This window comes from Ascaphus truei, chromosome 3 (genome assembly GCF_040206685.1).
Source record: "Ascaphus truei isolate aAscTru1 chromosome 3, aAscTru1.hap1, whole genome shotgun sequence".
Classification (NCBI taxonomy): Eukaryota; Metazoa; Chordata; class Amphibia; order Anura; family Ascaphidae; genus Ascaphus; species Ascaphus truei.
In genome coordinates, this window is record NC_134485.1 from 118,260 (window position 1) to 145,882 (window position 27,623).

At 43.6% G+C, this 27,623-nt stretch overlaps 1 protein-coding gene across 1 annotated transcript in view; it reads right to left on the reverse strand.

Annotated features, from left to right (window-relative positions):
- The window catches only part of LOC142490595 (vomeronasal type-2 receptor 26-like), a 91,415-nt gene that overhangs the window by 48,892 nt on the left and 14,900 nt on the right, over positions 1–27,623 (reverse strand). The window contains exons 2-3 of the mRNA XM_075593010.1: positions 2,421–2,648; positions 769–776 (exon numbers count right to left, since the gene is read on the reverse strand). Coding sequence (XP_075449125.1) covers positions 769–776; positions 2,421–2,648 — 236 coding nt within the window. The remainder of the gene's footprint in view (positions 1–768; positions 777–2,420; positions 2,649–27,623) is intronic.

Here is a 27,623-nt window from a genome sequence, read left to right on the forward strand (position 1 = left end):
CTCCTTCTGCACACTGTACACACATAGCAGCAGGCAGGCTGTCCCTCACGGGGAGCTTTCCTTTACCCAGGATCACAGCTGTCACTGCACACTGACCTGTTGTGTTAGAGAACTCTCCTTCTGCACACCGTACACACACATAGCAGCAGGCAGGCTGTCCCTCACGGGGAGCTTTCCTGTACCCAGTGTCATAGCTGTCACTGCACACTGACCTGTTGTGTTAGAGATCTCTCCTTCTGCACACCGTACACACACATAGCAGCAGGCAGGCTGTCCCTCACGGGGAGCTTTCCTGTACCCAGGGTCACAGCTGTCACTGCACACTGAGCGAGGAGGGAGGCTGGAATTATTCTAAGAAAAAAAACCACACAGCTTTATTATTCATTTTTGGGAAAGTTACATAGTTACATAGTAGATGAGGTTGAAAAAAGACTTAGGTCCATCAAGTTCAACCTATGCTAAATTTAGACAACAGATTCTTTATCCTATATCTGTACGTACTTATTGATCGAGAGGAAAGCAAACAAAAAAAAAACAATAAGGGGAAAATTAAATTCCTTCCTGACTCCAAGAATTGGCAATAAGATTAATCCCTGGATCAACATCCTTCCCATGTTTACCCCCTGTGGGGGTTAAGAAGGCTGGGACAGGGCAATTACAGCAGTGCAGTGTGAATACTTTTAACCCCTTCAGTCCTAATGTGAGTTGGGGTTAATCAGCCGGGTATAATACCTTTATTTAGGCCTGATTAACCCCTGTTCTCGTTACAGTGGCTCCTCCTTTGCAAGTTTTAAGCCCGTCCCTCCCCACTTCCCAAGTGAGTAGGTCCTTTCATTCTCCTGGATTTAAATTCAATGGTAATAGAGGCAAATATATAAAAATAAAAAATTGTGTACCTTCATGGGTTAACCTGCGTGGTAATCAATTATGTTGTTAATACTTATGTTGAATCACAGGTGATTACACTTTAATTATACACACTATAAATAAGGCCCCTAAACATGGGGAATCAATTTGCTCCTGAGGAAGCTGTTCTCACAGCGAAACGCGTAGAGCCTGTCCAGTTTGCTGCAGCTGCCCATCAAGTGAAGACGAATGAAGCTGCTGCCGTTCCGTCGCTGCCTATTCCCTCTGCCTCTAGCCGGATGCCGTCACCCCTTCACCAGGAAGTGACGTCAGACGCCAAACCATCGGCGGGGATTTGGAGTTAGAGGGAATCCGGAAGAGACTGTACCACCAAGAACCAGCACTCTACTGCCTCACGAAACCCTTATACGTACACATTGTATGTACTTATTGTAAGTACATTACTATTCTTTCTTGCTTGTGTGATTAAATTGTCCCTGCGATCTGTACCATTAGTCCGTTTATATATCTTTGCATGAACACACTATCCGGCTGGGATCCGAGTATACTACAGTGACATGGTCCCCGTTTAAAGTCTCCTGATCCTGATTCCTTTTCCTGTATTGGAATTTGAATGTCATCACATCTCATCACATCTATACTGACTGAGTCAGAACACTGCTTACCTTTATCCTACGTGTCGTAAGTAGGCATTTCTGCGGAGCCAAGATAATACATTTTTTATCCCTGATTGTATTTACATATTGCACTATTATTGTTTTTATTTCTTATTTTTTGGTGTGTTTCCTGATCCAATCGCTCCCTTCTCCCCCTGGACCAAGACTCCCGTGACAATGCACATATAGTGGTCTTGCCTATTATTGCCAAATATTGGGAAAAAGCTCAAATAGTTTTTTCAAATGTTTTGGGGATTAATAATCCTTTGGGTCCTTGCATCATTTTATGAGGCAAATACCATAGAGAAAAACATTTACAAATAAATCTAAACTTCTCACAGATCTTGTAACTGCTGCCAGTTGCATATTATCAACCCCTGGGAAAAGCCGTTGCTGGAATCTCTGATTCCAATGTGTTTGGGACCTGGTGTTAATGGAAAAACAATCTCAATCAATAAGGGATTCTATGGAAATATGTCATTTAATTGTGTCCCCATGGATTGATTTCCATAAGGATTGCATACGTTCCTTGTATAATATGATACAATGAAATATTATAGTCTTCTTCATTGAATTTATATTCCTGTTTCATCTTTTTTATTTTATGTTTCTTTTACATTTCTTTGTCATTAATTCTTCTCTTCCAAATAATATTTCTATGGATATTAGTATTTTATGCTTGTTGCTTACCTTCTGTATACATTGCATTTATATATGGTTTGATCTCATTGTGATAATGCAATTTGTTTATAAATGTGTATAAAATCAATAAAACTATTTTTGGAAAAAAGGAAGAATGCAAAGTGAGAAATCTGTAATTTCTATAACTGTGCCTCATACATCAGCTATAGGGATATTCCCATTGTCCTGTAGCTATTCTATTACCCGGCTTCTTACCTCTGTAACATCAGGGTGCCACTGGATAATGTTCTTTTTTATAATGAGCTGTTCACCCCCTGGGGAGGAGGGGTTGAAGCTTCCAACTTTCACACCAGGTATCCGATAGTCGTGTGATATGAACCAGTTTATAATGTCATACTTTCCTGGCACATCCCCTTCGCTAGTAAAGAAAATCTCCTCCCCAGATGCGGATGTAAAATGCACATTCTTCAGGTAGTGACTGAGCTAAAGAAGAAAGAGAATTATCATTTCTGCAACTGGATGTGACTGAAAACTTCAACAGGGAACTCGGGCGACACAAGGATGCATTATGTTTTAAACTTTTCCAACTAATAGACATATTCCTAATATATCCAAGTCCTTCTGTTGAAAATGATTTGTTAGTTTTACCAGCAAGTGACAAATAAAAATCCCTTAATCGGAAATGTATCACAGACATATAGAGTATGACAACAAAAGGAAAAATAATACCAGTCCCTTTAAAAGTCCCAGATAAAAAATATTATGTGTGTCCAATTCCGGGCATAGGCTGCTTTCCAGACGGGAGAACCACCTCCAGTGGAAATCTAAAAAAAAACAAGAAAAGCACACGGCCCATAGTGTGAAACTGTATACACATTTATTATAAAAAAGGGAAAAGGGGGGTAAAAAGCTCACTCACAAACATATCAATTTAAAGAGCATATCGTGAACATATAGTCACCGCCTGCTGGGATGTGTGCTCCAAACAGAACCTCCACGTCAAGGCTCGTAGTGCAGAGAGGGCAATCAGCCGCCAGCTCACAGAAGTATGCGCGTGAGCGAGCTCTGTAATGGGCTCCGCGGGGAACTATAGCCCCCACAATGCATAGGGGCAAGAGACCACATGGCACGCATCAGCCTATAGGGCTGCAGAGATTCCCTGCTCACAGAATTGATACATTTGGCATGCTGTGAGCCACTCAAGTCAGAGCTGGGACAAGGAAGGGGTAGGTTATATGTGCAGGTGTCTGTGGCACCTGAACTAGGCCAGATACCCCCTATTAGGCCCCAGCTAGACCCCAACTCCCCTCAGCTTGTGGTTGCTGCAGGAACAGGCCCATAGTTAGGGATGCTGCCCCTGTAGTATTAAAGTGAGGGACACAGCCAGGATGCAGCTGCCTCCTGGCCTCAGGTGCTCTGGGACCAGACACCCATCTACTACAGAGACTATCAAAGGTAATACAATCCATGCAGGACCCACCCACTGTAGAGGCGGAGGTTCCGTGGGTATTCCTTGGAGCCGTTGATCCTTTCATCACGGCATCGGCATGCCTGTGTGTGTACATACCCGACAGGTACCCAACTAAGTGCACCAACTCACCTTCACACATTAGTGGGCAGAGCTGTACCACACATTGGGTGGAGGGATTTACCTTGTGGACACTGGGTTGGTTGGGTGCCCAAGGGCCCCTAGGTACTTTGGGGGACAGTGACTAAATTGAGAGGGGGGCAGAGTATTGGAAGGTACGGCCGTGCGAGTCCTGGTGGGTAGGCTGTAACTATATTAGTTGCCTATAGCAAAACTGTTCTGCTTTACTAAGTGTGTATATTTATTGTGTCCTGTGATGTGGTCATTCTACACTATAGAATCCCGCACAGGTGGTGGCGCTACCGATTATAGTTCCAGGATACACCCCAGGCTCCAAGCAGCAGAGGGTCCTCAGGCCTCCTGTGAGCCACAGGTATTGCACCCTACACACAATGTAGCTACACATCTCCCAGAGGGTGGGGGAAAGTTGCTACATTTATAAAAAGTGTTTTCTTCTTTTTTGATGTGTTGATCTAATATTGTTGAAATTAACATATTGTTGAAATGGATGACGTTTTGATGAAATGGCTTTGGGGTGTCTCGGAGATGAGGTTGTTGGTTGTGTACAGAATCCATTTTCAATGTCATGACCAGATCTGTGTGAAAGAATGTGTTTGTTTGTTTGTTTTGTAAGGATGAGTTTCGCTGACAGTAGATTTCACTCTATGCTTATGGCTCAATGCCAAGAACTATACTGATACAAATAAGAATAAGACATATTCTATTGTTGACAAAACACACAAATACCCAGTAAGTTCATATACTGCTGCGGCAGCCTTTATTCTAACAAATCACCGTTTTTTCCCTGGCTTGTACCTGGAATGCGACGCTCTTCACGTGTGGCATGCAGCGTTCGTTTTGCCTTCCCAGCCACGGGTCATGCCCGGTTGACGCGCGGTTGATGGGTTTATTGATAATGGTTCGGATTTAATAGGCTGCAATGCTTTCGCGTGTCCGCCAGATGGCAGAAATTCATGAATTGTAATGCGCATGCGCTTCAGTAATGTGTCGGCTTGCAGGTGTTTCGTTTAAAAAAGATACTGTACCACAGTGTGCTATTGTAACTTGGCCTTGGGACTGAAGGGAGAGGTTGCAAAAATGTATCAATTTAGGCTTTTCCTTTTAAAGAAAGACAAAGACCAGTTTTGGTTACAGTATTCTCCAGAGACCCGCCCGCCATAAGTGTTCAATTGCAGCCCGCTTTCCAAAAACCCTACAGAAGTTACGCGTATTTGATATGTGCCGCGATTAATGCAACAGAGGATAAGATGGCAACAGTTGTTCAAATTTATCAGTATTTTATCGAAAACTATGACTTTTACAAATTTTCGCCAACTCCTCATACGTGAAGCGTGCAATAAGGAAAAGGTTATGTAGCGACCCCTGTTTTCATCGTCTTGAGCCACAATTTGTTGGAGGGTATTGGTGTGTATCACCGGGTTTTTCCGGTATCTATGATCATGAAGGCGGCAAAAGGCGAAGGGTCATGTTAAAACCAACTAAGAAACGACAGTCGCTGCCAAGCAATGCACCAGCGCTGGCTTCCGATAACGGTCCCACCGTCAGTGACAACCCTGAGCCTGAGCCGGATTTCGCGTGCAGTTTTGATGAAGCTTGCATGTACCTAAGCGATTTCCAGCCTCACCAGCTGACTATAGGTGGACTAGTCCCGCTGCAAACTATCGACGTGGATGATCAAGAAAGCTGGACCGGCAGTGGACCGGCGCCGGCGCCAGCTGAATGGGAAATTCTATGGTGAGTATTGTTGCCGTATTATTTTCTGTGTTTTTTTTTTTTTTTTTACAATACTGCATACTGTAAATATCGGTGCGATTCCAAAGTCAAGCGATTCTCCTGTAAGCAATATCATTGGCTGAGCGGCTTCTACAGTACTGCACTGCAGATACTGAACTATTGGTGGAACGCTAGGCGCATGCACATGTGAACAGGAGAAAATTATTGGTAGGGCTGGCTGGGTACTTCTTTATGGGGCTGACCATTACTGTACATTAAAACTTTTCTTTTTGTGTTTCCTCAGAAATGAAAACGGCTAATGGGGGGATTTCGATGGATAATATCTCGTTGTGTGACAATGCCTGCACATTGCTGAATCGGATTTAAAACCCCTACAGTTTTTATGCCCTTGTTCCTGTGTAATAAACCCGAAAAATAAAACTATGCATTTATTCTACATGTACAGTACAGTATCATTTACATTGTGTGTGTTCTACAGTATACAGTGCCAGTTTGCTAACATCTAGGGGCAAAATGAATTTTATTTCTAGGTGCCCTGAACAGAAGTTCCCACGCCAATTTACCTAGTTCCCACGCCAATTGCGCGATCATTGCTGTTTTCTGACAATGTTGCCGATCTTGCGGCTTTGCGGTCTGGCAGTAAAAAAAACAGTGCAGTAAGACACAATGTACTGTGAGACAAATCAACATGTTCTTTTATTGGTGGAGTCAGTACAAAAACATTTATTTACAAATACTGTACAATGTTGAAACATTTTAAGTGCACAGCAATTCAAAACATCAACAGGTGTATGGTTTACTGCTACAGTGCATGTGTGGAAACATTTGTCAGTCAGCATGGTTTACAGTCACATGTTTTAAATACAATACATTCTTTAATATCTTTAAAATACAGTATAAATATATAAATATAATTTAAAATAATCCGTTCTGTGGGTCTGAGTGGGTCGAAATTTGCCTGGTCCTCATGCGGAAGTACCCTTGCCATAGTGGCCAAATACTGTATCAGCCTTCCACGACCCCCGAAACCGGAGATCCAAAAGTACAGTTTAAAAGCACATTACAAAAGCGGCTTTTTTTCTGCCATGCAAGTCAATGGCAGAAACCTAAAGTTTACCATTACACCGACTCCATTCCGTTGCCACTATAGGGTCGCCATTTGCCATGCAATCCTGCCTAAACTAGGACTACATGGTGACCGAATCTGAGCCCTCTAGGTTGAACAGAACAGGAGTTATGGGTTCCAGGTTTCTGCTCATTCTGACTTAGCCGTTTCAAAGCAGCGCGGCTTTCTCCGCCATTCCAGTCAATGATAGGACCCTCCTCTCCGGCGTGACTCTTTCCCGCCGCCATTACTGGTCGGACCCTGTTGGGGTCAAGTGAGGGGGTTCCTAACATCTAGGGGCAAAATGAATTTTATTTCTAGGTGCCCTAGAACAGAAGTTCCCACGCCAATTGACCTAGTTCCCACGCCAATTGCGCGATCATTGCTCTTTTCTGACAATGTTGCCGATCTTGCGGCTTTGCGGTCTGGCAGTAAAAAAAACAGTGCAGTAAGACACAATGTACTGTGAGACAAATCAACATGTTCTTTTATTGGTGGAGTCAGTACAAAAACATTTATTTACAAATACTGTACAATGTTGAAACATTTTAAGTGCACAGCAATTCAAAACATCAACAGGTGTATGGTTTACTGCTACAGTACATGTGTGAAAACATTTGTCAGTCAGTATGGTTTACAGTCACATGTTTGAAATACAATACATTCTTTAATATCTTTAAAATACAGTATAAATATATAAATATAATTTAAAAAACAGTTCAGCACAACAGTATGGTCTCACACAAAGTCCTCCACATTGTCCATCCAAGGCCGACTCCTTGCATGGCACAAAACGCCATTAATGCAGTCGCGAACGCCTCTCATTACAGGATCTGTAACTGCATAAAAGCGCCGCAATTCCTCCCGAATGTTTTTCCTTAAATTGGCAGGAAGCGCCTTTTTTGCGCGATTCCCATCGTAGTTCACTTTGAAAGCCCACTCGCAGTACAACATGTAGGGAACATGGTGCTTAAATATGAACAAGGCATACATGTGGGGTGCACCAGCACTCATCACCCTATACTTCTCCCTGAGCTTCGGTGGCAGATCGCATAGGGTGATGTCGGGCACCGTTTCGATGCGAGCGGGTGTAGGTCTTTTGGGAGCGGATGTGCTTGAGGCGACGGGCGATGGTAGGCTGTCTGGGAGGAAGGTTTCCTCCAGTCGTGGTCGCTGTGTTGTCTCCTGGCGTGGTCTTGACGGGGTTGTCATGTTATCCTCCTCCTCAACGGCATACATGTACACTACATCTTCTGGTGGAGGGGCTGTGCTTGGTGATGGAAGGGGGGTGAAGGTCCCATTCATCACATCCATGTCACCCCCCTGCTCCGGCGTCAGGGAAACAGGGGCATTAGCACCGAGCAAATAATTTATGCCCGCTATGTCAGCCTCTATCTTCTGCATCCGCTGCTCCATCCATTGATCCATTTGTAGCATCCGTTGCTCCACATTTAGCATTGTCTCCAGAATCTAATCTATCTTTGCCAGCACAATAGAATTCCCGGGGAGATCCACACTTATCCCATTCAGGATCCGGTCTAATGAGCTGCTTGTGCATGGCGTCTGGACATCTGGGGGGATGGGTGCAACGGAAGATGAGATGGGGGTTCCATGGACAGAAGCGGCAGCGACATCGAGGAAGAGTGCAAGAGGTTACCTGTGGATACCCGGTAGAGGAGAAACGGCAGCGTCGTCGAAGAGGGATGGAGAAAGTGACCTTTGGATTTCCGGGCGAGAAGCGGAGTCGTCCAAGAGCAAAGGAGACAGTGACCCGTGGATTTCAGAGGCGGCAGCGTCTTTGGATAGAACCGGAGAAGATAGGGGTGGAGAAGACGGGATCAAGATTTCCGGGACAGTTACAGCAGAGTCGTCGAAGCATATGTGAGGAAGTGGTCTGCGGGTTCGATGGGTTGGCTGCCATTCGTTTTGCGTAGAGAGCACATCACCGTATATCTTCTTCACATAATGAGGCTTACGTCTATGAAAACCCTTAGCCTTTGGGGTCAGCGGAAGGTTTTCTTTATTGGCCTTAGCCTGTCGCTTTTGCCTTGGCGTGGAAACGGCTGCTGCCTTTTGCTTTTTCAGCATGACAGGCACGGCAGAGGCGAGTGGGTTCCTGCGTCCATAGAAACGGGGTCGGTCCATGGAAGCAGGTGGCATACAGTAATGCACAAGGGCAAGTTCAGATAAAGATCATGGAGTGGTGGGCTATGCAAAGTGTGTAACCTTTTATGCATGGCGACCAGGTACAAGTGTTGAAAGTGGGCGTACTCTAATGTTAGTAATTACCGTATAAATACACCATCCATTTTGTGGATTCCCTGCACATTGAATACACATCGACTAAACATTGAATATACATTCTTGTGTTTGTATTTCTTTCTACTCGCAGCAATGCCTGTTAAAAAGATTTCAAAGGATCTCAGCATGCAAATTAAGGAGATGTAAATGAGCGGACACCGAATTGCTGATATCCAACGCTGGTTAGCTACTTCTGGCCTCGTTGTGCCAGCAACCACCGTGAGCTATCATGCACACGGAAAAAACAGAGAATGCAAAAGGGCACCAACGGTAACTAACGCGTAAGTATATTTATAAAACGGTATATACTGTATAGGATGTATATTTATATTTCTAGTACAACAGTATATATATTTTGTATCTTTATATTTCTAGTACAACAGTATATATATTTTGTATCTTTATAGTTCTAGTACAACAGTATATATATTTTGTATATTTATATTTCTAGTACAACAGTATATATATTTTGTATATTTATATTTATATTACAACAGTATATATATTTTGTATATTTATATTTCTAGTAGAACAGTATACATTTTTTGTATATTTATATTTATAGTACAACGGTATATATAGGATGTATATTTATATTTATATGACAACAGTATATATATTTTGTATATTTATATTTATAGTACAACAGTATATATATTTTGTATATTTATATTTATAGTACAAGAGTATACATTTTTTCTATATTTATATTTATCGTACAACAGTATATATATATTTGTATATTTATATTTCTAGTACAACAGTATATATATTTTGTATCTTTATATTTCTAGTACAACAGTATATATATTTTGTATATTTATATTTATATTACAACAGTATATATATTTTGTATATTTATATTTCTAGTACAACAGTATATATATTTTGTATATTTATATTTCTAGTAGAACAGTATATATATTTTGTATATTTATATTTCTAGTACAACAGTATATATATTTTGTATATTTATATGTATATTACAACAGTATATATATTTTGTATATATATATTTCTAGTACAACAGTATATATATATATTTGTATATTTATATTTCTAGTACAACAGTATATATATTTTGTATCTTTATATTTCTAGTACATCAGTATATATATTTTGTATATTTATATTTCTAGTACAACAGTATATATATTTTGTATATTTATATTTCTAGTACAACAATATATTTTCTTTACATTGTAGGGAGACAACTCTTCTGGTGGACAAAATAAGTGAGGAGAATGATGAGAGGAGTGCATTAAGGGTTAAATACACTCTGCAGGAAAAGCACAATCTGACTGTATCCGAGAGCAGCATAAAGAAGATGAGACGCAGCATTGGATGGAAATATGGACGTGTGAGGTTAGTACTGGACAGTACAGGAGGTAAAAGTGTTGTTTAGGAAACTGTACTGTACTGTACTGTGCAGTTAAATTTTTTTATTCCTTGTCATTACAGAGCGTACCCCATGATACGGGACGCAAACAAAATCAAAAGAGTTGTCCAGGCCCAGGCATGGATCGACAGTGGGGAGAATTTCCAGGATTGCATCTTCACTGATTAGTCTACTGTGTCGCTGGAGAGATTTGCAAGCTTTGCGTTCCACAAAAAAGGCTGCATATCTTTGAAGCCGCGGCCAAAACACCCCACAAAGCTGCATGTGTGGGGTGCCATCTCTAGGCATGGACCGGGTTGCATTGTCATCTTTGAAGGTAAAATTTGTCAAATACAGTATAATTTTGCCTAATGCACTGTACTTTACTACTGTCGCCTTACCGTATGCACTGTACTGTACTATTGTGCAGTTTTTTGAGCACTTTTCTTTTCTTGCTATAGGAATCATGAATAAAGCTTTCTTCCAAGACAACATTGTGCAATACATCACACGCGAGTTCCCCAATGGTCACCGCTTCTACCAGGACAACGATCCCAAGCACACCGCGTCAACGGCGCATATCCTTGAGCGCGGCATCAACTGGATGAAGACGCCAGCGGAGTAAGTGCAGTAGACCGTGTCCCATTTTTGTTCCCCACTGTTTTTAGCTCTTAAACCAATTGTCCTATCTTTCCAATGACAGATCGCCAGACTTCAATCCGATCGAAATGGTCTGGCATCAGCTGAAGGACCATATCCGTAAAGTGGCGAAACCCTCCAAAAAGGACGAGTTGTTGAAAGTCATACTGAGTTTTTGGAACGATGTACTCACCGTGGAACGCTGCAATAAATATATAGACCATATTGCCACTGTGTTGCCCATTGTCATCGCGCGTAATGGGCAAGCATCAGGAAAGTAGTACTGTGCTGTAGTATTGTAAGTACAGTTTGATACAGGTAAGTATGGCACAGATTTATTCTTTCCAGATAGTCTGAGTATACAGTAGTTACAGTTTTTTCTTTACAGAGAGAGCAGCACCAGCCATCTGGTTCTAGTACAGTACATAGAATTTAACAGTAGTCAGACTTTACAGTAGTTCCAGTATACAGTAGACTAGTTTGACAGTACTACAGTAACTACCTAGTAACTGCTCAATTTTTGTCTTTCCAGAGAAAGCAGCACCAGCCATGTACAGTAGCCATAATCACATCACACAATGCCATAATACAGTACGCACATACAGTAACTGCACTAATTTTTTGTTTTCTTGTTGTTTCAGGAAAAAACGGGTGGCCTGGGGGGAGGTGGGTTTTTGTGTCCACTCAAATCTGTTTGTACAGTAAAATGTACAGTATATAAACAGCAGTAATGATGTACACAAAACCTCTCCTCTTTCAATGAACTACTGTACTGTAGACAGAATGAGGAAAAGATAAAGATGGGAAAAATAATATTACTATACAGTATATACAGTATACAGTACAGTATATATATTATACAGTACATTACAGTATATATTATTAAATAAAATTCCTCTAAATGTGCATTATTCATGTTTCCCCATGTTTTACAAATGTTTTGTAAATGTTTCTCCGATTTCAATCTGCCAGAAGAATTTAATAAAGGCTGCAGTACTGTATGTATTGTTCATGATTATTTTTATATTTCTATTTTTTGGGTCCTGCCAAAATAAAATAAATATTTATTCACTTTCCCGCTAACCATAATCATTGACAACAACCACACCCCCCACCCCCCTCCCGACAGTATAAGAATGAATGACAACACAACATGAATCAGTTAATGTTTTTTTACTCTGAATTCTCACAATGCTGTGCACATCAGATTTACATTTACAATTGCATTTCGAATTCGAGAGGGGATTTTCCAAAAGCCTCCAAGGGTTGGGGGGGGGGGGGGTGGTGTGATTACACGCAGGCGCACTGAGCTTTGTCACTCGGTTATGGACGGATTAACAACACAATGGCAATAGTCAGAAGATTAACGAGTCTGTGGAGAGAGGGGGTTGGTAGATTGACTCATGCGCTGTAAACAGCAAGCTCCCATCTCTAAAAGGATTACAGTACACGCAGGCGCAGTCAGCCGATAGACGCTTGGCTAGGGACGGATTAAAAACACAATGACTACAGTAACTGCAGAAAATTAATGACTCTGGAGGTGTGTGGCTAATATAGTTAACAGTACTGTAATTTCAAAAGGCAGTTCATCATAATAATTTGATCAATTAACCCCCAAATACAACCCCAAATACAGTACATACAGTAAAAAGAAAGTCACTTTAACTCCCTGTGCCTCAGGCACCAAAAACAAACAGTAGATTGTCTATATACAGCATATATATTATTAATTTATATTCATATAAATTTCCATTTTTCTTGTTTCACCATGTTTTACAAATGTTTTGAAAATGTTTCTCCGATTTCAATCTGCCAGAAGAATTTAATAAAGGCTGCAGTACTGTATGTACAGTATTATTCATGATTATTTTTATATTTCTATTTTTTGGGTCCTGCCAAAATAAAATAAATATTTATTCACTTTCCCGCTAACCATACTCATTGACAACAACCACACCCCCCACCCCCCTCCCGACAGTATAAGAATGAATGACAACACAACATGAATCAGTTAATGTTTTTTTTACTCTGAAATCTCACAATGCTGTGCACATCAGATTTCATTTACAATTGCATTTCGAATTCGAGAGGGGATTTTCCAAAAGCCTCTAAGGGTTGGGGGGGGAGGGATGGTGTGATTACACGCAGGTGCACTGAGCTTTGTCGCTCGGCTATGGGCAGATTAACAACACAATGGCAATAGTCAGAAGATTAACGAGTCTGTGGAGAGAGGGGGTTGGTAGATTGACTCATGCGCTGTAAACAACAAGCTCCCATCTCTAAAAGGATTACAGTACACGCAGGCGCAGTCAGCCGATTGACGGGGGGACGGATTAAAAACACAATGACTACAGTAACTGCAGAAAATGAGCAAAGCGTTGTTGTGTGTTTTTTTACACAGGACATGCACGACTCCAGTCCCTGGCGGCCGCAAACAGGCACGGTTTTCAAGGTTGCCCTGAAAACCTGCCCTGTTTGCTGCCCTCTAGGACTGTACTGTTGATGTTTTGAATTGCTGTGCACTTAAAATGTTTCAACATTGTACAGTATTTGTAAATAAATGTTTTTGTACTGACTCCACCAATTAAAGAACATGTTGATTTGTCTCACAGTACAGACCGCAAAGCCGCAAGATCGGCAACATTGTCAGAAAAGAGCAATGATCGCGCAATTGGCGTGGGAACTAGGTTAATTGGCGTGGGAACTTCTGTTCTAGGGCACCTAGAAATAAAATTAATTTTGCCCCTAGATGTTAGGAACCCCCTCACTTGACCCCAACAGGGTCCGACCAGTAATGGCGGCGAGAAAGGGTCACGCCGGCGAGGAGGGTCCTATCATTGACTGGAATGGCGGAGAAAGCCGTTTCAAACCAGCGTGGCTAAGTCAGAATGAGCAGAAACCAGGAACCCAAATCCTACGTTAGCGGCGAATTAAAAATTAGGTGGAGGATGGGTAGAAGGGTAGACCAAAAAGGAGTACTGTATGTACTGTATCCCAAATAAATTCTAGGCTACTGTAGCTCTATACCCTCTAACAGGGCAGGTACAATAATATACTGTATGCAATGATACAGTGTATGGTTTCTAACAACAGCTGCAGCCAGCGAGAATAAAATGCTTAAATCACGGCCACGAAAATAACGCAATTCACTCTGGCCGAAAAAGACACAAAACCGCACATAACAGGGATAATCTGAAATTCGCGGAGCTAGCCGAGTTAGAATAAAGGTTGTCGCCACTGTAAGCCCCATATATACATATATACGGAGCGACATCATCGTGCGGTGGCGAATGAGTATACTCATTACATGCTTTAACTTTTTATTCGTTTGTGAGTGTATTATTGTTGGACCTACTATATTTTATTAAAGTGTATTTTTCATGTTGCACTAGGATCGGGCGCTTTCTTTTCTTGTTGTTCGTATATACATATATATATATATATATATATATATATATATATATATATATATATATATATATATATATATATAGTCATTGGTATGGAGGTTTGCACTCACGTTTGTTAGAAGGCAGATGCTTGTCCCATATGAAGCATCTAGACATATGGTAACCAGGGGGATCCTGATGACAAAAGACAGCACACCACAGTAATAATCCAAAAAGTGTGTATTGTGAACACAGGGCCGCCAACATTTCGGTCCTCGTAGAAGGACCTTCCTCAGGGCTGTGCAACAAGTGACTGTTCTAAGCCCCCATATATACCCCCAGTATCATGCAACAAAACACCTGAAACCAATTAGAAAACCGAATTAACCATCCCAGGTACAGCCCACCTCCAACAAGCACCAATAGAAAAAAACGTAACTAGCCAGCACCAATGGGATAACTGCTTCTAAGGTACAGTAAGTCATGGGGGACGTGCTTAATGACAACATCTATGCCCATACGTCACCTGACACCCGATCACGGGCTTTGCAACCTGTAGGAACTATGAGTCTGCTTAGGCTTCCCATCGCATATGGAGCCTCTGTACCTGTATATAACTGTTGGCGGCTTAACCGTGTCAGTGAGGGAAAGGTAACGCATGCGCACAAATATGATCGCAGAGCGGGCCCTGCGTCTACCAACCCAATGGCGTCTTTGCCGGCAAGATGAGGAATGCGCGCGCAACATATCCTATTGTATATAATTGATGGCCGCTCAACCGCGTCAATGAGGGAAGAGTTCCGCATGCGCATAGATCCGATCGCGAGGCAGGCCCTGCGCCTAACTACCCGGTGGCGTCCTTGCTGACAAGGGGGTGTGCGCGCGCAGCATGTCCCACTGAAAAAACACATATACACAATCAAATTACAACAGCGCCCCTGGTGGCGCATATGATAACAGTGCAAACTGACTGCTGAAAGAATGTCCATGCAATCACTAAATTGCTAGCTGTGCTAATGCAAATTTCCTATAGACATCTAAGGCTAAGAAACATTAGATGAAAGCTGTGAAACTAATATGTACACATAAAGTTTAAAAGACAAAAATACCTCACAACTATGGACATCCTGATTCACAGTGTTAAGTCATATGATGTAATGCTGATAGCAGTCAGACCTGGGTCACCTAGTGGTGAAGACACCACAGTGCAAAGATGTGAACAAAAATAAAACATACAGGGTAAGGGAACATGGAAGAAAATTGACAGTACTATGGAGATCACATGCAATAAAGTATTACAGAAATCAAATATTACAGAAAGCAGCCCAGCTTTAAGTCCTCATTGAGTCCATGTGGTGAAATAGTCCTGAGCTCATAAATCAATCTCGCTTCCTGTTGCAAGTGAATCTTATTTCTTTCCCCACCTCATGGCGGTGGCTGCACCTGAAGAATGGGCATACAGCGAATAGTAGCCAGAGAATGCCGCATTTCTTTAAAGTGTCTAGCAACAGGTAGATATTTAAGCTCAGTGTTGCCACCAGTGCTGTTCAATGCCTTTCTAATAGAGAACAATGAATCGCGATCCTTTCCTTTAACATACGTGAGGTTTTACCCACATAGTGGAGACCGCATGGGCATTTTATCATGTAAACAACAAAGCGCGATTCACAGTTGAGAAAATGTTTGATCCTAATTTGAGCCCCACTATGAGGGTGAGAGTAACTGGAACCCGTTTGCATAAACCCACAATTGGTGCATCCATGGCAACGATATGATCCAGGTTTTCTGTTGAGGCAAGACTTGGTAAGTGCATATTTGTCGACCGGATCTGTTTGCGTCAGCATGTCCCCTAGATTCCGGCCACGTCTATAGCAAAGTAGAGGAGGATCTTTACAGATTGTTCCAATGTGATTGTCATTGGATAAAATATGCCAGTTTTTATGTATGCTGCGTTTAATGCGACCAGACGCAGTAGAAAAAGTGCTGACAAAATGACATCGTTCCTGCGTGGATTTGTTAACATGTGATTGTAACAATACCTCTCTGTCAATGCATCTTACTTTCTAAGGGCATCTTCAATATCTTTATGGCCATAGCCCCTGTCACGCTAACGCTGTGCCATGTCCAAAAGTGCAGGTTCTACCTCATCTGGGTTCGAGATAATACGCTTCACTCTAAGCAATTCAGAAAAAGGGAGTCCTTTCTTGAGTGATGTCGGATGATGGCTGGTAGCATACAAAAGTGTATTTTTATCCGTATCTTTATGATAGAGTCTAGTAGCCAGGACTCCATTGGCCCTATACACAATGGTGTCCAGAAATGAGATCTCAGTGTTACTAAATTGTGCTGTAAAACGAATCGTAGAGGGAATTTGATTCAGATATTCAATAAATTCCAAGAGCGCAGACTCAGGTCCGTCCCATACTAAAAATATATCATCTATGTACCGTAGATATTTCTTGATACAACATGCATGAGGAGCATCATGTAAGAGGTGAGTGTGTTCATACATATCCATGTACAAATTAGCATAGGCGGGCGCCATATTAGACCCCATTGCGGTGCCACTGAGCTGCAAAAACATATTTCTCTCGAATCTAAAGTCATTTTTGTTAAAAAAGGGGGATGTGTGTGGTGCTCTCAAGACAATACATGAAGCCAAAAATGGGTATTTGAAATGGAAAACAACCCTTGAATGAATATATGAAGTGTCTCTAGGATGCAGCCCGGTAATGATAATCCCACAAGCCAGGTAGTAAGGAAAATATCAGTAACACCAGCAGGTGACCGGTAGATGAAACATCCTATAAATGACACAATGATATGGGCAAAAGAGGAACGAACTCACTTGGGAATCTTCATCCACTATAGGCAGCAAGTCCAATCAATTCCAATGTCCCAGGGTTGAGTGTGCATCCGTGAAGGGTATTCTTGAAGAAAGACAAATGGAGGAAAAACGAAGCACCGAATCCAGCTGTGAGTACAGCAATAACACCAATAGGGATACGTACCAAAAAATAAGCTGTTTAATTGGATCAGAACAAATTAACAAACACACCTACGCGTTTCGGACCTCTACAGTCCTTTATCAAGGTGAATACAACAATAACCCATGGAGTGCAATTTATACTCACCACATAAGCGTGTAGGCCAGTAGCGGAGCACTTCCGCGTACGTCACGTGTGTCGGGTGGGTGACCCCTAACCTGTGACGCACAGTCGCGTAGTCACGCTGCATAGTCAGTAACCTGGGGTCGCGTCATGCGCTAAAGGGGTGGGAGAAACACTGCTCGCGCGTAAACAAAACGCACCCGTAGCTAGTGCCTCCCACTCGATAAGGAAAAGCGCGTGACGTCACTCCGTTGACTGACATGTGACCAAAAAGGTCAACATGCTAAGCGCAACTAGGCAACCAGGCCTAATGCGTAACGTGGTGTACATACTACAAAACAAATACATCTTTATTAACATGAACAATAAAAAATAAAAACACTCGTAATGAGGAAAAACATAAAGCTAATAAAACCAGTTAAAAAATAATTTTAAAAACAATTTGAAGGTAACCTAAGATATCAGATTATCAAGATCCTCATAGTTAGTTGCATTATGTTGTAAGGGTATAGTGAAAGCATATTAATATAACAAGTAAGTATAATCATACATAAATTGATAGCTTCACTGCCCAAAGAGATAATGAAAAAAGACCTTTGTCTACGGCGACGGGCAGAGGGGGACCTGGCTACACATTCATAAAGGCAGAAATACTGTGGTTATTGATCTGTGGATCAAAATTGCTACTGCACTTAAACATACCAGTATCCAATGAGGCACTATGTTGGGGCTGCTTACTGAAAAAATCTTTAAGTCTCAGCTGTCGGTGAAACTTATACATGTCCACTTCCCAGTTAAAGCTGCGTTGGATACTGGTCGGTACAAAACTAAGACCTTTTTGAAGAACGCTCAGATATATATATATATATATATATATATATATATATATATATATCTGAGCGTTCTTCAAAAATATATATATATATATGTATGTATGTATGTATGTGTGTGTGTGTGTGTGTGTGTGTGTGTGTGTGTGTGTGTGTGTGTGTGTGTGTGTGTGTGTGTGTGTGTGTGTGTGTATAATTGTCAAAACGGAGTGTCACTGGGCATGGCAATATATACTATAAACAAACACAAACAGAGCCCAGTGCTACATCCAATGGCACAAATACACAGTGCAATACCTATATATTCTCTTGTAAAAAGGGTAATTTAGTTTAACCCTTTGGCCAAAGCATCTTAAGCCTGCTGCCACTTACAAGGCATGACCAAAGCAGGGCCTAACACTGATTAAAATTCTTAATAACCTGTACAATACTAGGAAGAATGATCATATTTGATCTGTCATAATCAGCTGCATGGTTCTAAATCTGATTGAAATTCTTATTTACCTGGACAATACAGGAAGAATGCTCTGTATTAGATCTGTCACAATATTCTATTGTAGCACAGAAGTATAGCGATAAGATATACCCTGACATACTTTGTTGTTTTCATTTTGATGTACCCTGATGTACTTTGTTGTTGTACTAAGTTGTTTTTGAGCAGTTGTTACTAATATTTAGTGACCTTTAAAATGATAGGCTTAATCACTGAATGTATGCGTCACGTCATCATAATCTGCCTATTAATCAATGTTAGACTATGAATATGAAAAGTGTTTCTAAAACCTGCATGGGACCTCCCATAGCAGAGTCTATGATTTGACTTTCGCTTATGATCATATTCTATGCTGTAAGGCAATAAACTACTCATTATCCAAGTACTCGTATTTGCACTTAACTGTGAGCATTTGCAAACAATGACAGATGGGTGAGTAAATATTATTGTAAATGCTTTTGTCTATGGTCACTCAAGGTGATATATAAAGTATATAAAGTTTATAAACAATTTGAATTGCGCCCTGTAACGCCTGTATGCCCGCAGTCCTGGCCAGTCCCTAGTACTGAGGTGGGTAAGGTTATAACACGCACCCATAGCAGTGAGGGTGTGCCTGGAGTGTGGTAAGTTGCATTGCCTGGCCAGGTGAGGAAAGGGTTAACGTTAATACTTGCAGAGTCCGGGGTGCCAGAAGTAGATGAGTTGATGTCCAAGAGCCAAGGGTCAGGGGCAGGAGAAGGCAGCGTAGTGTGATCCAAAGCAGAGTCCAGGAGTTGAGAGGTACACGTAGTAAAGCCAAGCCGAGATCAAACCAGGGAAATCCAAACAGAGACAGGGTCAGGAACAGGGAGCTGGAATAGAGAGCTAAGCACAAGTTACTGCACACAGGAGCCACAGAGAAGCTATGCTGAGCGACGTCAGAGAGGGCAGACAGGGGTTATAAAGGACTGAGAGCCAATGGTAGCAAGGGGTGGAGCGGAGGCTTGGCTGAGTGGCTGCAGTGATAGGTCCAGGTAGGTAGGAAGGGAGACAGAGGGGACATACCTGGTAATAGCCTGCAGCCAATGAGGAGAGGAGCCAGTAGCACGGGAGGACCGGTAAGAGGATTGGGTGCGCGCGCCTTCTGTAAGGCTGCCGTGCGCGCGACCTGTTCGCGTGCGTGCAGATGCGGCGTGCACCATGGAGGAACTGTCTGCCGAGGAGGAGGTAAGGCGTTGCGGGAGCGGTGCAGCAGGGCAGAGAGCCGGCATGGGACCGGAGGTGACGGTGACACGCTGAGAGGCGCGTGTCCCCTGATCCGTTACAGTACGCCCCCCTTGAGGATCGGACTCCGGACGATCCTCCCAAGGTTTGTGAGGAAATTTCTGAAGGAATTGTTTGAGAAGAGCTGTAGCTTGGATATGATGACAAGTTAGCCATGATCGTTCCTCGGGCCATATCCTTTCCAATGAACGAGGAATTGGTGCCTGCCCCATGACCAACGCAAATCGAGAATGGACTTGACTTCATACTCGTGTTGTCCTTGAATGTTGACAGGATTAGGTCTCTGAGGACGGTCCGGAAAGTGTACATTTTGGACAAAAATCTAGGGGCCAGCTTCTGAGAAGGAGTTATGAGTTTGATATTTCTTGAGCCAAACCCTGTTTCCGGGTTTGTATAGAGGCCCCACCTGACGTTGCCGATCTGCTTTAGATTTTTGTTTTTGGATGGACCCTTGTAAGGCTCTTTGAATCTTTTTCCAAGAATTCTGTAGATTGTAGACGTGAGTGTCTGCTGCAGGTACACTAGACGGGAGGGAGTAGAGGGGAAGACTGCTAGGGTGGTATCCGTAGTTAATGAAAAAAAGCGACTCTTGCGTGGACTCGTTCTTCAGGGAATTAATAGCGAACTCTGCCCAGGGTAATAGGTCTACCCAATTGTCTTGAGATTCTGATACAAAGCATCTGAGATACTGCTCCAAGGTTTGATTCATTCTTTTCGTCTGGCCGTTGATCTGCGGATGATAACCCGAGGAGAAGAGCAAGGAGATGCCAAGTCTTTGTGAGAAGGTTCGCCAAAATTTAGTGATAAATTGCGTACCTCTGTCAGAAACAATGGAAAGTGGCACGCCATGTAACCTGAAAATCTCTTTAGAAAAAATGTCAGCCAAGGTAGCTGAATTAGGAAGACCCTTGAGGGGTATAAAATGTGTGTGCTTAGAAAACCTGTCCACTACCACGAGGATCGTATTCATCCCGTGAGAATTGGGAAGTTCTACAATAAAGTCCATAGACATATGCTTCCAAGGCTGCTCCGGAACGGGAAGGGGGAGGAGGAGACCAGAAGGTTTGTGTCGGATGGATTTGCTCTGAGCACATACTGGACAAACCCTGGTGAAGTAAAAAATGTCCTTGTTCATTTTAGGCCATCAGAATGTCCGTTTGATAAGGTCTAGTGTTCTCTTGAAGCCTGGATGCCATGCAGATCTCGAAGAATGCCCCCACTCAAGGATTTTGTGGCAAAAACGTGGAGCAGCGTTCAGACGTCCTTCTGGCACCTTAAACCTCCTAGGAATATGAGCCTGAGCTTTATTGATTTCATCCAGAATATCAAAATTATTAGCAGAAATGATGTGTTTTGTGGGAAGGATCGTCTCAGAAGATTCATAAGATCCTTCCTCCGTAGCGAATTGGCGAGAAAGAGCATCGGCCTTGATATTCTTGGTACCGGGAATATAAGAAATCGTATAATTAAAGCGAGAGAAAAACAATGCCCAATGTGCTTGGCGGGATCCTAGGCGACGAGCCCCCTCAATATATAATAAATGTTTGTGATCGGTGAGGATGGCTACTGGCTCCTTGGTACCTTCGAGGAGATGTCTCCATTCCTGTAGAGCTAATTTGATAGCTAAAAGTTCACGGTTTCCGACATCATAATTTCTCTCTGCAGAAGAGAATTTCCAGGAAAAGAATCCGCAGGGATAGAATTTTTCCTGTGGAGAAGATCTTTGTAAGAGTACTGCCCCAGCTCCACGTCAGAAGCGTCTACCTCCAGGGTGAAAGGAAGGGTAGTATCCGGATGCCGAAGGATTGGAGCGGAGACAAAAGCCCCTTTGAGGAACTCAAAGGCTTTGATGGCTTCAGAAGACCATGCTGTGTGATCAACACCTTTCTTGGTCAGGGCCGTAATGGGTAATGCGATAGTGCAGAAGTTTCGGATGAACGTTCGATAGTAGTTAGCAAAACCGAGGAAACGCTGCACGACTTTCAAAGAGTTCGGCAGCGGCCAATCCAAAACAGACTTCAACTTCTCAGGATCCATGGTAAACCCCTTGTCGGATATTATGTAGCCAAGGAAGGCTGTGGAGGATTGATGAAAGAGGCATTTCTCCATATTTGCATAGAGGCAGTTAGCACGCAGACGTGAAAGGACCATCCTAGTGTGATGAATGTGTTCTTCCAGGTTCTTGGAGAATATAAGGATGTCATCTAAGTATACGATGACGAAGATTCCCAGAACGTCCCATAAGATATCATTCATGAATTCTTGGAAGACGGCAGGAGCATTGCAGAGGCCGAACAGCATTACTAGGTATTCATAATGACCAGAACGCGTATTAAATGCAGTTTTCCATTCGTCACCATCTCGTATTCGGATGAAGTTATAGGCTCCTCTCAGGTTAAGTTTAGAAAATATAGAGGCTTCCTGAAGCCGATCAAAGAGTTCGAAAATTAGGGGAAGAGGGTACCGATTTTTGACTATAATCTTGTTCAGTCCACGATAGTCAACACAGGGCCTTAAAGAGCCATCCTTCTTTTTCCCGAAGAAGAAACCGTCCCCAGCAGGGGAAGTGGAATTCCGAATAAACCCCTTCTTAAGGTTCTCTTCGATGTAAGTCGCCATAGCTTCGGACTCAGGGACAGATAAAGGGTATGATTTAGATTTGGGAAGAATGGTTCCAGGAATTAATTCGATGGGACAGTCGTAAGGACGGCGTGGAGGGAGAACTTCAGCCTGGGTTTTGTTAAAGACATCCGAAAAGTTGTGGTAAACCTCTGGCAGGGAAGAAAGAGCAAGAGCGGAGGTGTGGAGACCGGCGAGCACGGCAACGGGAGGAGGAACCGTCTTCTCCAAAGTAGTAGCCCACTGGTTAGGTAGTTCGTTGGTCCAATCAATCCACGGGTTGTGAAGCTGGAGCCACGGCAGTCCCAAAATGACCTGTACAGTAGGAGAGTGAAAGACATCGAAGATGATGTTTTCATTATGACCATTCGCGGTGGTCATGGTGAGATTCCCAAATAATGAAAGCAGGTTGAAGCGGACGTCCGTCGATAGCCTTCAGACCGATGGGCAACTTCTTCTTGACTAACAGGATACGATTATTGCAGGCATAGTCATGATCCAAAAAGTTGCCACCAGACCCGGAGTCGATGAAGGCTTCAATCTCTACCTTGATATTGGGAGCAGCGAGAGTTATGGGAAGAAATATTCTCTTCGGTAGCTCTTTAGGAAAAGAGGGGGAAGGAGAAATAGTACCCAGTAGAAGCCCCTCTACCTTTACTGGGCATTCTCGTTTCCCGGTTTCAGAGGACAGCGACGTAACTGGTGTTCCGGGGAACCGCAGTAATAGCAGAGTCCCTCATCTCAGCGGCAGGTTCTCTCAGCGGCCCGAAGCTGTTGGCTACCGATTTGCATTGGTTCAGGGACATCCAATGCAGGAAGGTCTGGGAGAGGAGACCTAGGAGAAACAGGCAAAGGAGACAGTAAACGAGGACGCTGGCAATCATGGCGTCGCTCTTGGATGCGCTGATCCATCCGGATGCTGAGAGCAATAAGTTCCTCCAGAGATGAAGGACGGACAAGTGCTGCAAGGTCATCCTTGAGGGATTCAGACAAACCCTGCCAGTATGCCGCGGCGAGAGCCTCATCGTTCCATTGGGTTTCTGCAGCGATGGTGCACAACCCCACCGCGTATCTTGCAGCCAGCCTGCGACCCTTGGATAGATGAAACAAAGAATAAGCGGAAATCTCCCTACGTGCCGGCGTATCGAAGACAAGCTGGAATTCTCGCCGGTACTTTGGAAAGTCCTGGGTTAGGTCTGAGCGGTGTTCCCAGAGGGGAGAAGCCCAAGCGAGCGCGTCACCAGTAAGTAGAGCATAGATGTAGGCCACCTGTGAACGACCTGAGGGAAAATGATATGATGACATTTCGAACTGCACATCACACTGGTTCAAGAATCCCCGGCAAGTAAGGGGGTCTCCGGCATACCGATTAGGAGGTGGATTACGTGGTTCCAGATTACCCATAGGTAGTGGGGAAGGAGGGGACGGTACAGTTGGAGTATCCCTCAAGGAGAGTGAAGAACGTTTTTGCGCCACATCATCAACTTGGTCGCTCAAAAATTGCCAGTGATCCATAGTGACACCTGAACCCACCTCAGGGGGGTCTGCGTTTGTTGGGCTCAGCATAATGTAACTCCTGTATGCCCGCAGACCTGGACAGTCCCCAGTACTGAGGTGGGTAAGTTATAACACGCACCCATAGCAGTGAGGACGTGCCCGGAGTGTGGTAAATTGCATTGCCGGGCCTGGTGAGTAAATGGTTAACGTTAATACTTGCAAAGTCCGGGGTGCCAGAAGTAGACGAGTAGATGTCCAAGAGCCAAGGGTCAGGGGCAGGAGAAGGCAGCGTAGTGTGATCCAAAGCAGAGTCCAGGGGTTGAGAGGTACACGTAGTAAAGTCAAGCCGAGATCAAACCAGGGAAATTCAAACAGAGACAGGGTCAGGAACAAGGAGCTGGAACAGAGAGCTAAGCACAAGTTACTGCACACAGGAGCCACAGAGAAGCTATGCTGAGAGACATCGGAGAGGGCAGACAGGGGTTATAATGGACTGAGAGCCAATGATAGCAAGGGGTGGAGCGGAGGCTTGGCTGAGTGGCTGCAGTGATAGGTCCAGGTAGGTAGGAAGGGAGACAGGGGGAAGATACCTGGTAATAGCCTGCAGCTGATGAGGGGAGGAGCCAGTAGCACGGGAGGACCGGTAAGAGGATCGTGTGCGCACGCCTTCTGTAAGGCTGCCGTGCGCGCGCCCTGATCGCGTGCGTGCAGATGCGGCGTGCGCCGCGGAGGAACTGTCTGCCGAGAAGGAGGTAAGGCTTTGAGGGAGCGGTGCAGCGGGGCAGAGATCCGCCATGGGACCAGAGGTGACGGGGACACGCTGAGAGGCGCGTGTCCCCCGATCCGTTACACGCCCTTCATAAATCTTTCCTTTTATTGTGGGGTATTCTCTTACGAGACAAGATTTGGAAAAAAATGATTTTTTTCTGCATCGGATTGATGTCGGGTCTCCGGAGCTGATACCCATTAATATCAGCACCAGAGACCCCCTGCATGAATCCAATACAATAAAAATGTATTTACAGTCAACTTCATTAACTTAGCGGCTAACCGCTAAGGCAATGAAGGGGTTAACCCCTCCAGCTACCCAACAAGGGCCAAATACTTCACCCACCCCTGTAACTCACAATAAACACTAATACCCACCTCCTCTACCACCACATGATTGATACCAGAGGCCACGGGTGTCTGGGGGTCCTCATGTGGTCCCTGCTGGGTTCTGGGGGCAGTTGGGTAGTCCCTGGGGGTTCCAGGGTTCCTCATGTGGTCCCTGTGGGTGTCTGTGGGTCCACAGGTTGTCCCCAGGAGGTCTGAGGGTCCTCAGGTGGTCCTCACGGGTGTCTGGGAGCCCTTGGGAGTCCCCACGGGTATCTCGGGGTCCTCAGGTGGTCCTTGCGGGTGTCTGGGGGACCTAAAGTGATGTCCGGGTCCACAATGGCCTGCGGTACCAATGGTGTTGGAAAACATTTTTGGCCTAACATTTAAATTAATAAACCTCTCTCCCCCTGCTCCCCCCAACACATACAGTACAGTAATGGGCAAAATAACTATTATCCAGATATGGATAATAGCTCATTTGCCAATTTATTAAATCAAACATTAGCCAGCCAGCATCAATAAAGTACATAAACCTTTTTACTTACACCAGCCATCATCAAGGGCATCCTCGTCATCATACTGCAGGGCCATGTACTCTGTGCCAGAAAGAAAACAAACAAAATACAATCTAATGGTTACTAACCCCTTCATCACTGTTATGGTGAAGGGGTAACCAGGCTTACTAATAAAGGTTAAGCCCACTTGGTTGCCCCTGAGCTGTGTTTGGGGGACTTAGAGTGTCAGCTCTGGGACCTGCCTGTTGTACATGTAATGGTATGCAATGTATGTAAAATGTGCAACCATAAGGATAAGGGGGCAGGTATCCCCAGAACAGTAAACAAAACAGTGTTCATGGGGCAAAGTGATAAAACAGTTAATGTGTGCAAATGAAGCCAGTGTTAGTTAGCACTGAAAAACACATAATACTGTAACTCCAAGTAGAAGATTCTCCAGGTCAGCAGACTCTTTGTAGACCCTCATATGAAGAAAAAAACATGAAGTCCGGTTGGACGATACCTGTTGGGCCTTTTTTGATGCTTTGAGGCCACTGTTCCCAATCTCCTGAGAAGCCCTGATTGGAAGGAGACTGCTGAGACAGCCGTGACGCGATGGAGTGCCCCCACTGTGGGTGAGAGATGCTGGCAGAGGCAATCGCGGTCTGTTCCTGACTGAGAAGTGGAACGATCGCATCGGGTGCTGTTATCTAAGGAGAAGGGTTGAAGTGCGCCTGAAGTCACTTCTTGTTTACTTACCAGCGGGGAGAGTGTGAGTGTGTTATGATCCCCTTTGTGTTGTCTCTCATCTTAAAGTAAATGTTAATGCAATTTATCCTTGCATTTGTGTTGTTTTCTTCATATGAGGGTCTACAAAGAGTCTGCTGACATGGAGAATCTTTTACTTGGAGTTACAGTATTATGTGTTTTTCAGTCCTAACTAACACTGGGTTCATATGCACATATTAACTGTTTTATCACTTTGTGCCATGAACACAGATTTGTTTAGGTTTTAATTTGTGGTTTTGAACCCTGATGAAGTGGCCTTTATAGTTGCTACGAAACTAGTTGGAATTATACTTTTATTGATCTACTAGTACCCTTAGTATTCTATCACTTTGCTGCTAAGTGAAGCTGGCGTGGGAGGCAGAGCTGACCCTGACCGGTGAGACTGTCCCTCTACCAGCTACTCCTAAACGGAGCTTGGGACTTATCTACCTGGATTACGTGGAAGCCTAAAGGGAACCCTCCGCTTCTAAAGAGCCCAGCAGATGAAAGCACAGCCTGATATGACTGCAGATTCCTGACATTGGGTGATCCGCTGCAGCCTTCTCCTGTGTCCTGATACCTGAGTGGTAACAACTGTCATAGTTACAGTTACATGCCTGTTTTACCTTTATCTGATGTACGCAGAACCTTGAATTACTTTTTAATATAAATTGTTCTGTCTTACTTCACCATGAGCATTGTGCGCTGTTTTGTGTTTTGTTTTGTCCAGACAAAAGCTCACCTGCAGTTGCAGAGCCCACTAGTCTAGCCAGGGTGCAAGAGGTCATTCCAGCACTGGTGGTAGTGGAAGGACAAGGGGAGGGGGCGGGCATCAACATTGACCATGTTGGGGAGCCAGCGATAGAGAGTGCAGCCGCAGTAGCCCCAGAGGCTAGCGGTTTCTCTTTGCCAGGAATTGCAGCACTTCTCATTCTCGGCCTAACCGCAAGCTTTGTTTACAGGAGCCAAGGTTAAATGGAAAATCCCCAGCTACGCTGTCATTTTAGTAATATGCTAATATTGAATTGCCTCAAATCTACGCCTCTAATTAACACTTTATTTTCTTTTATAAATAGTATTGCTTTTCCGTAATAAAGTTGAGATGAAGAATCAGAATCACTCTCTGTCTCT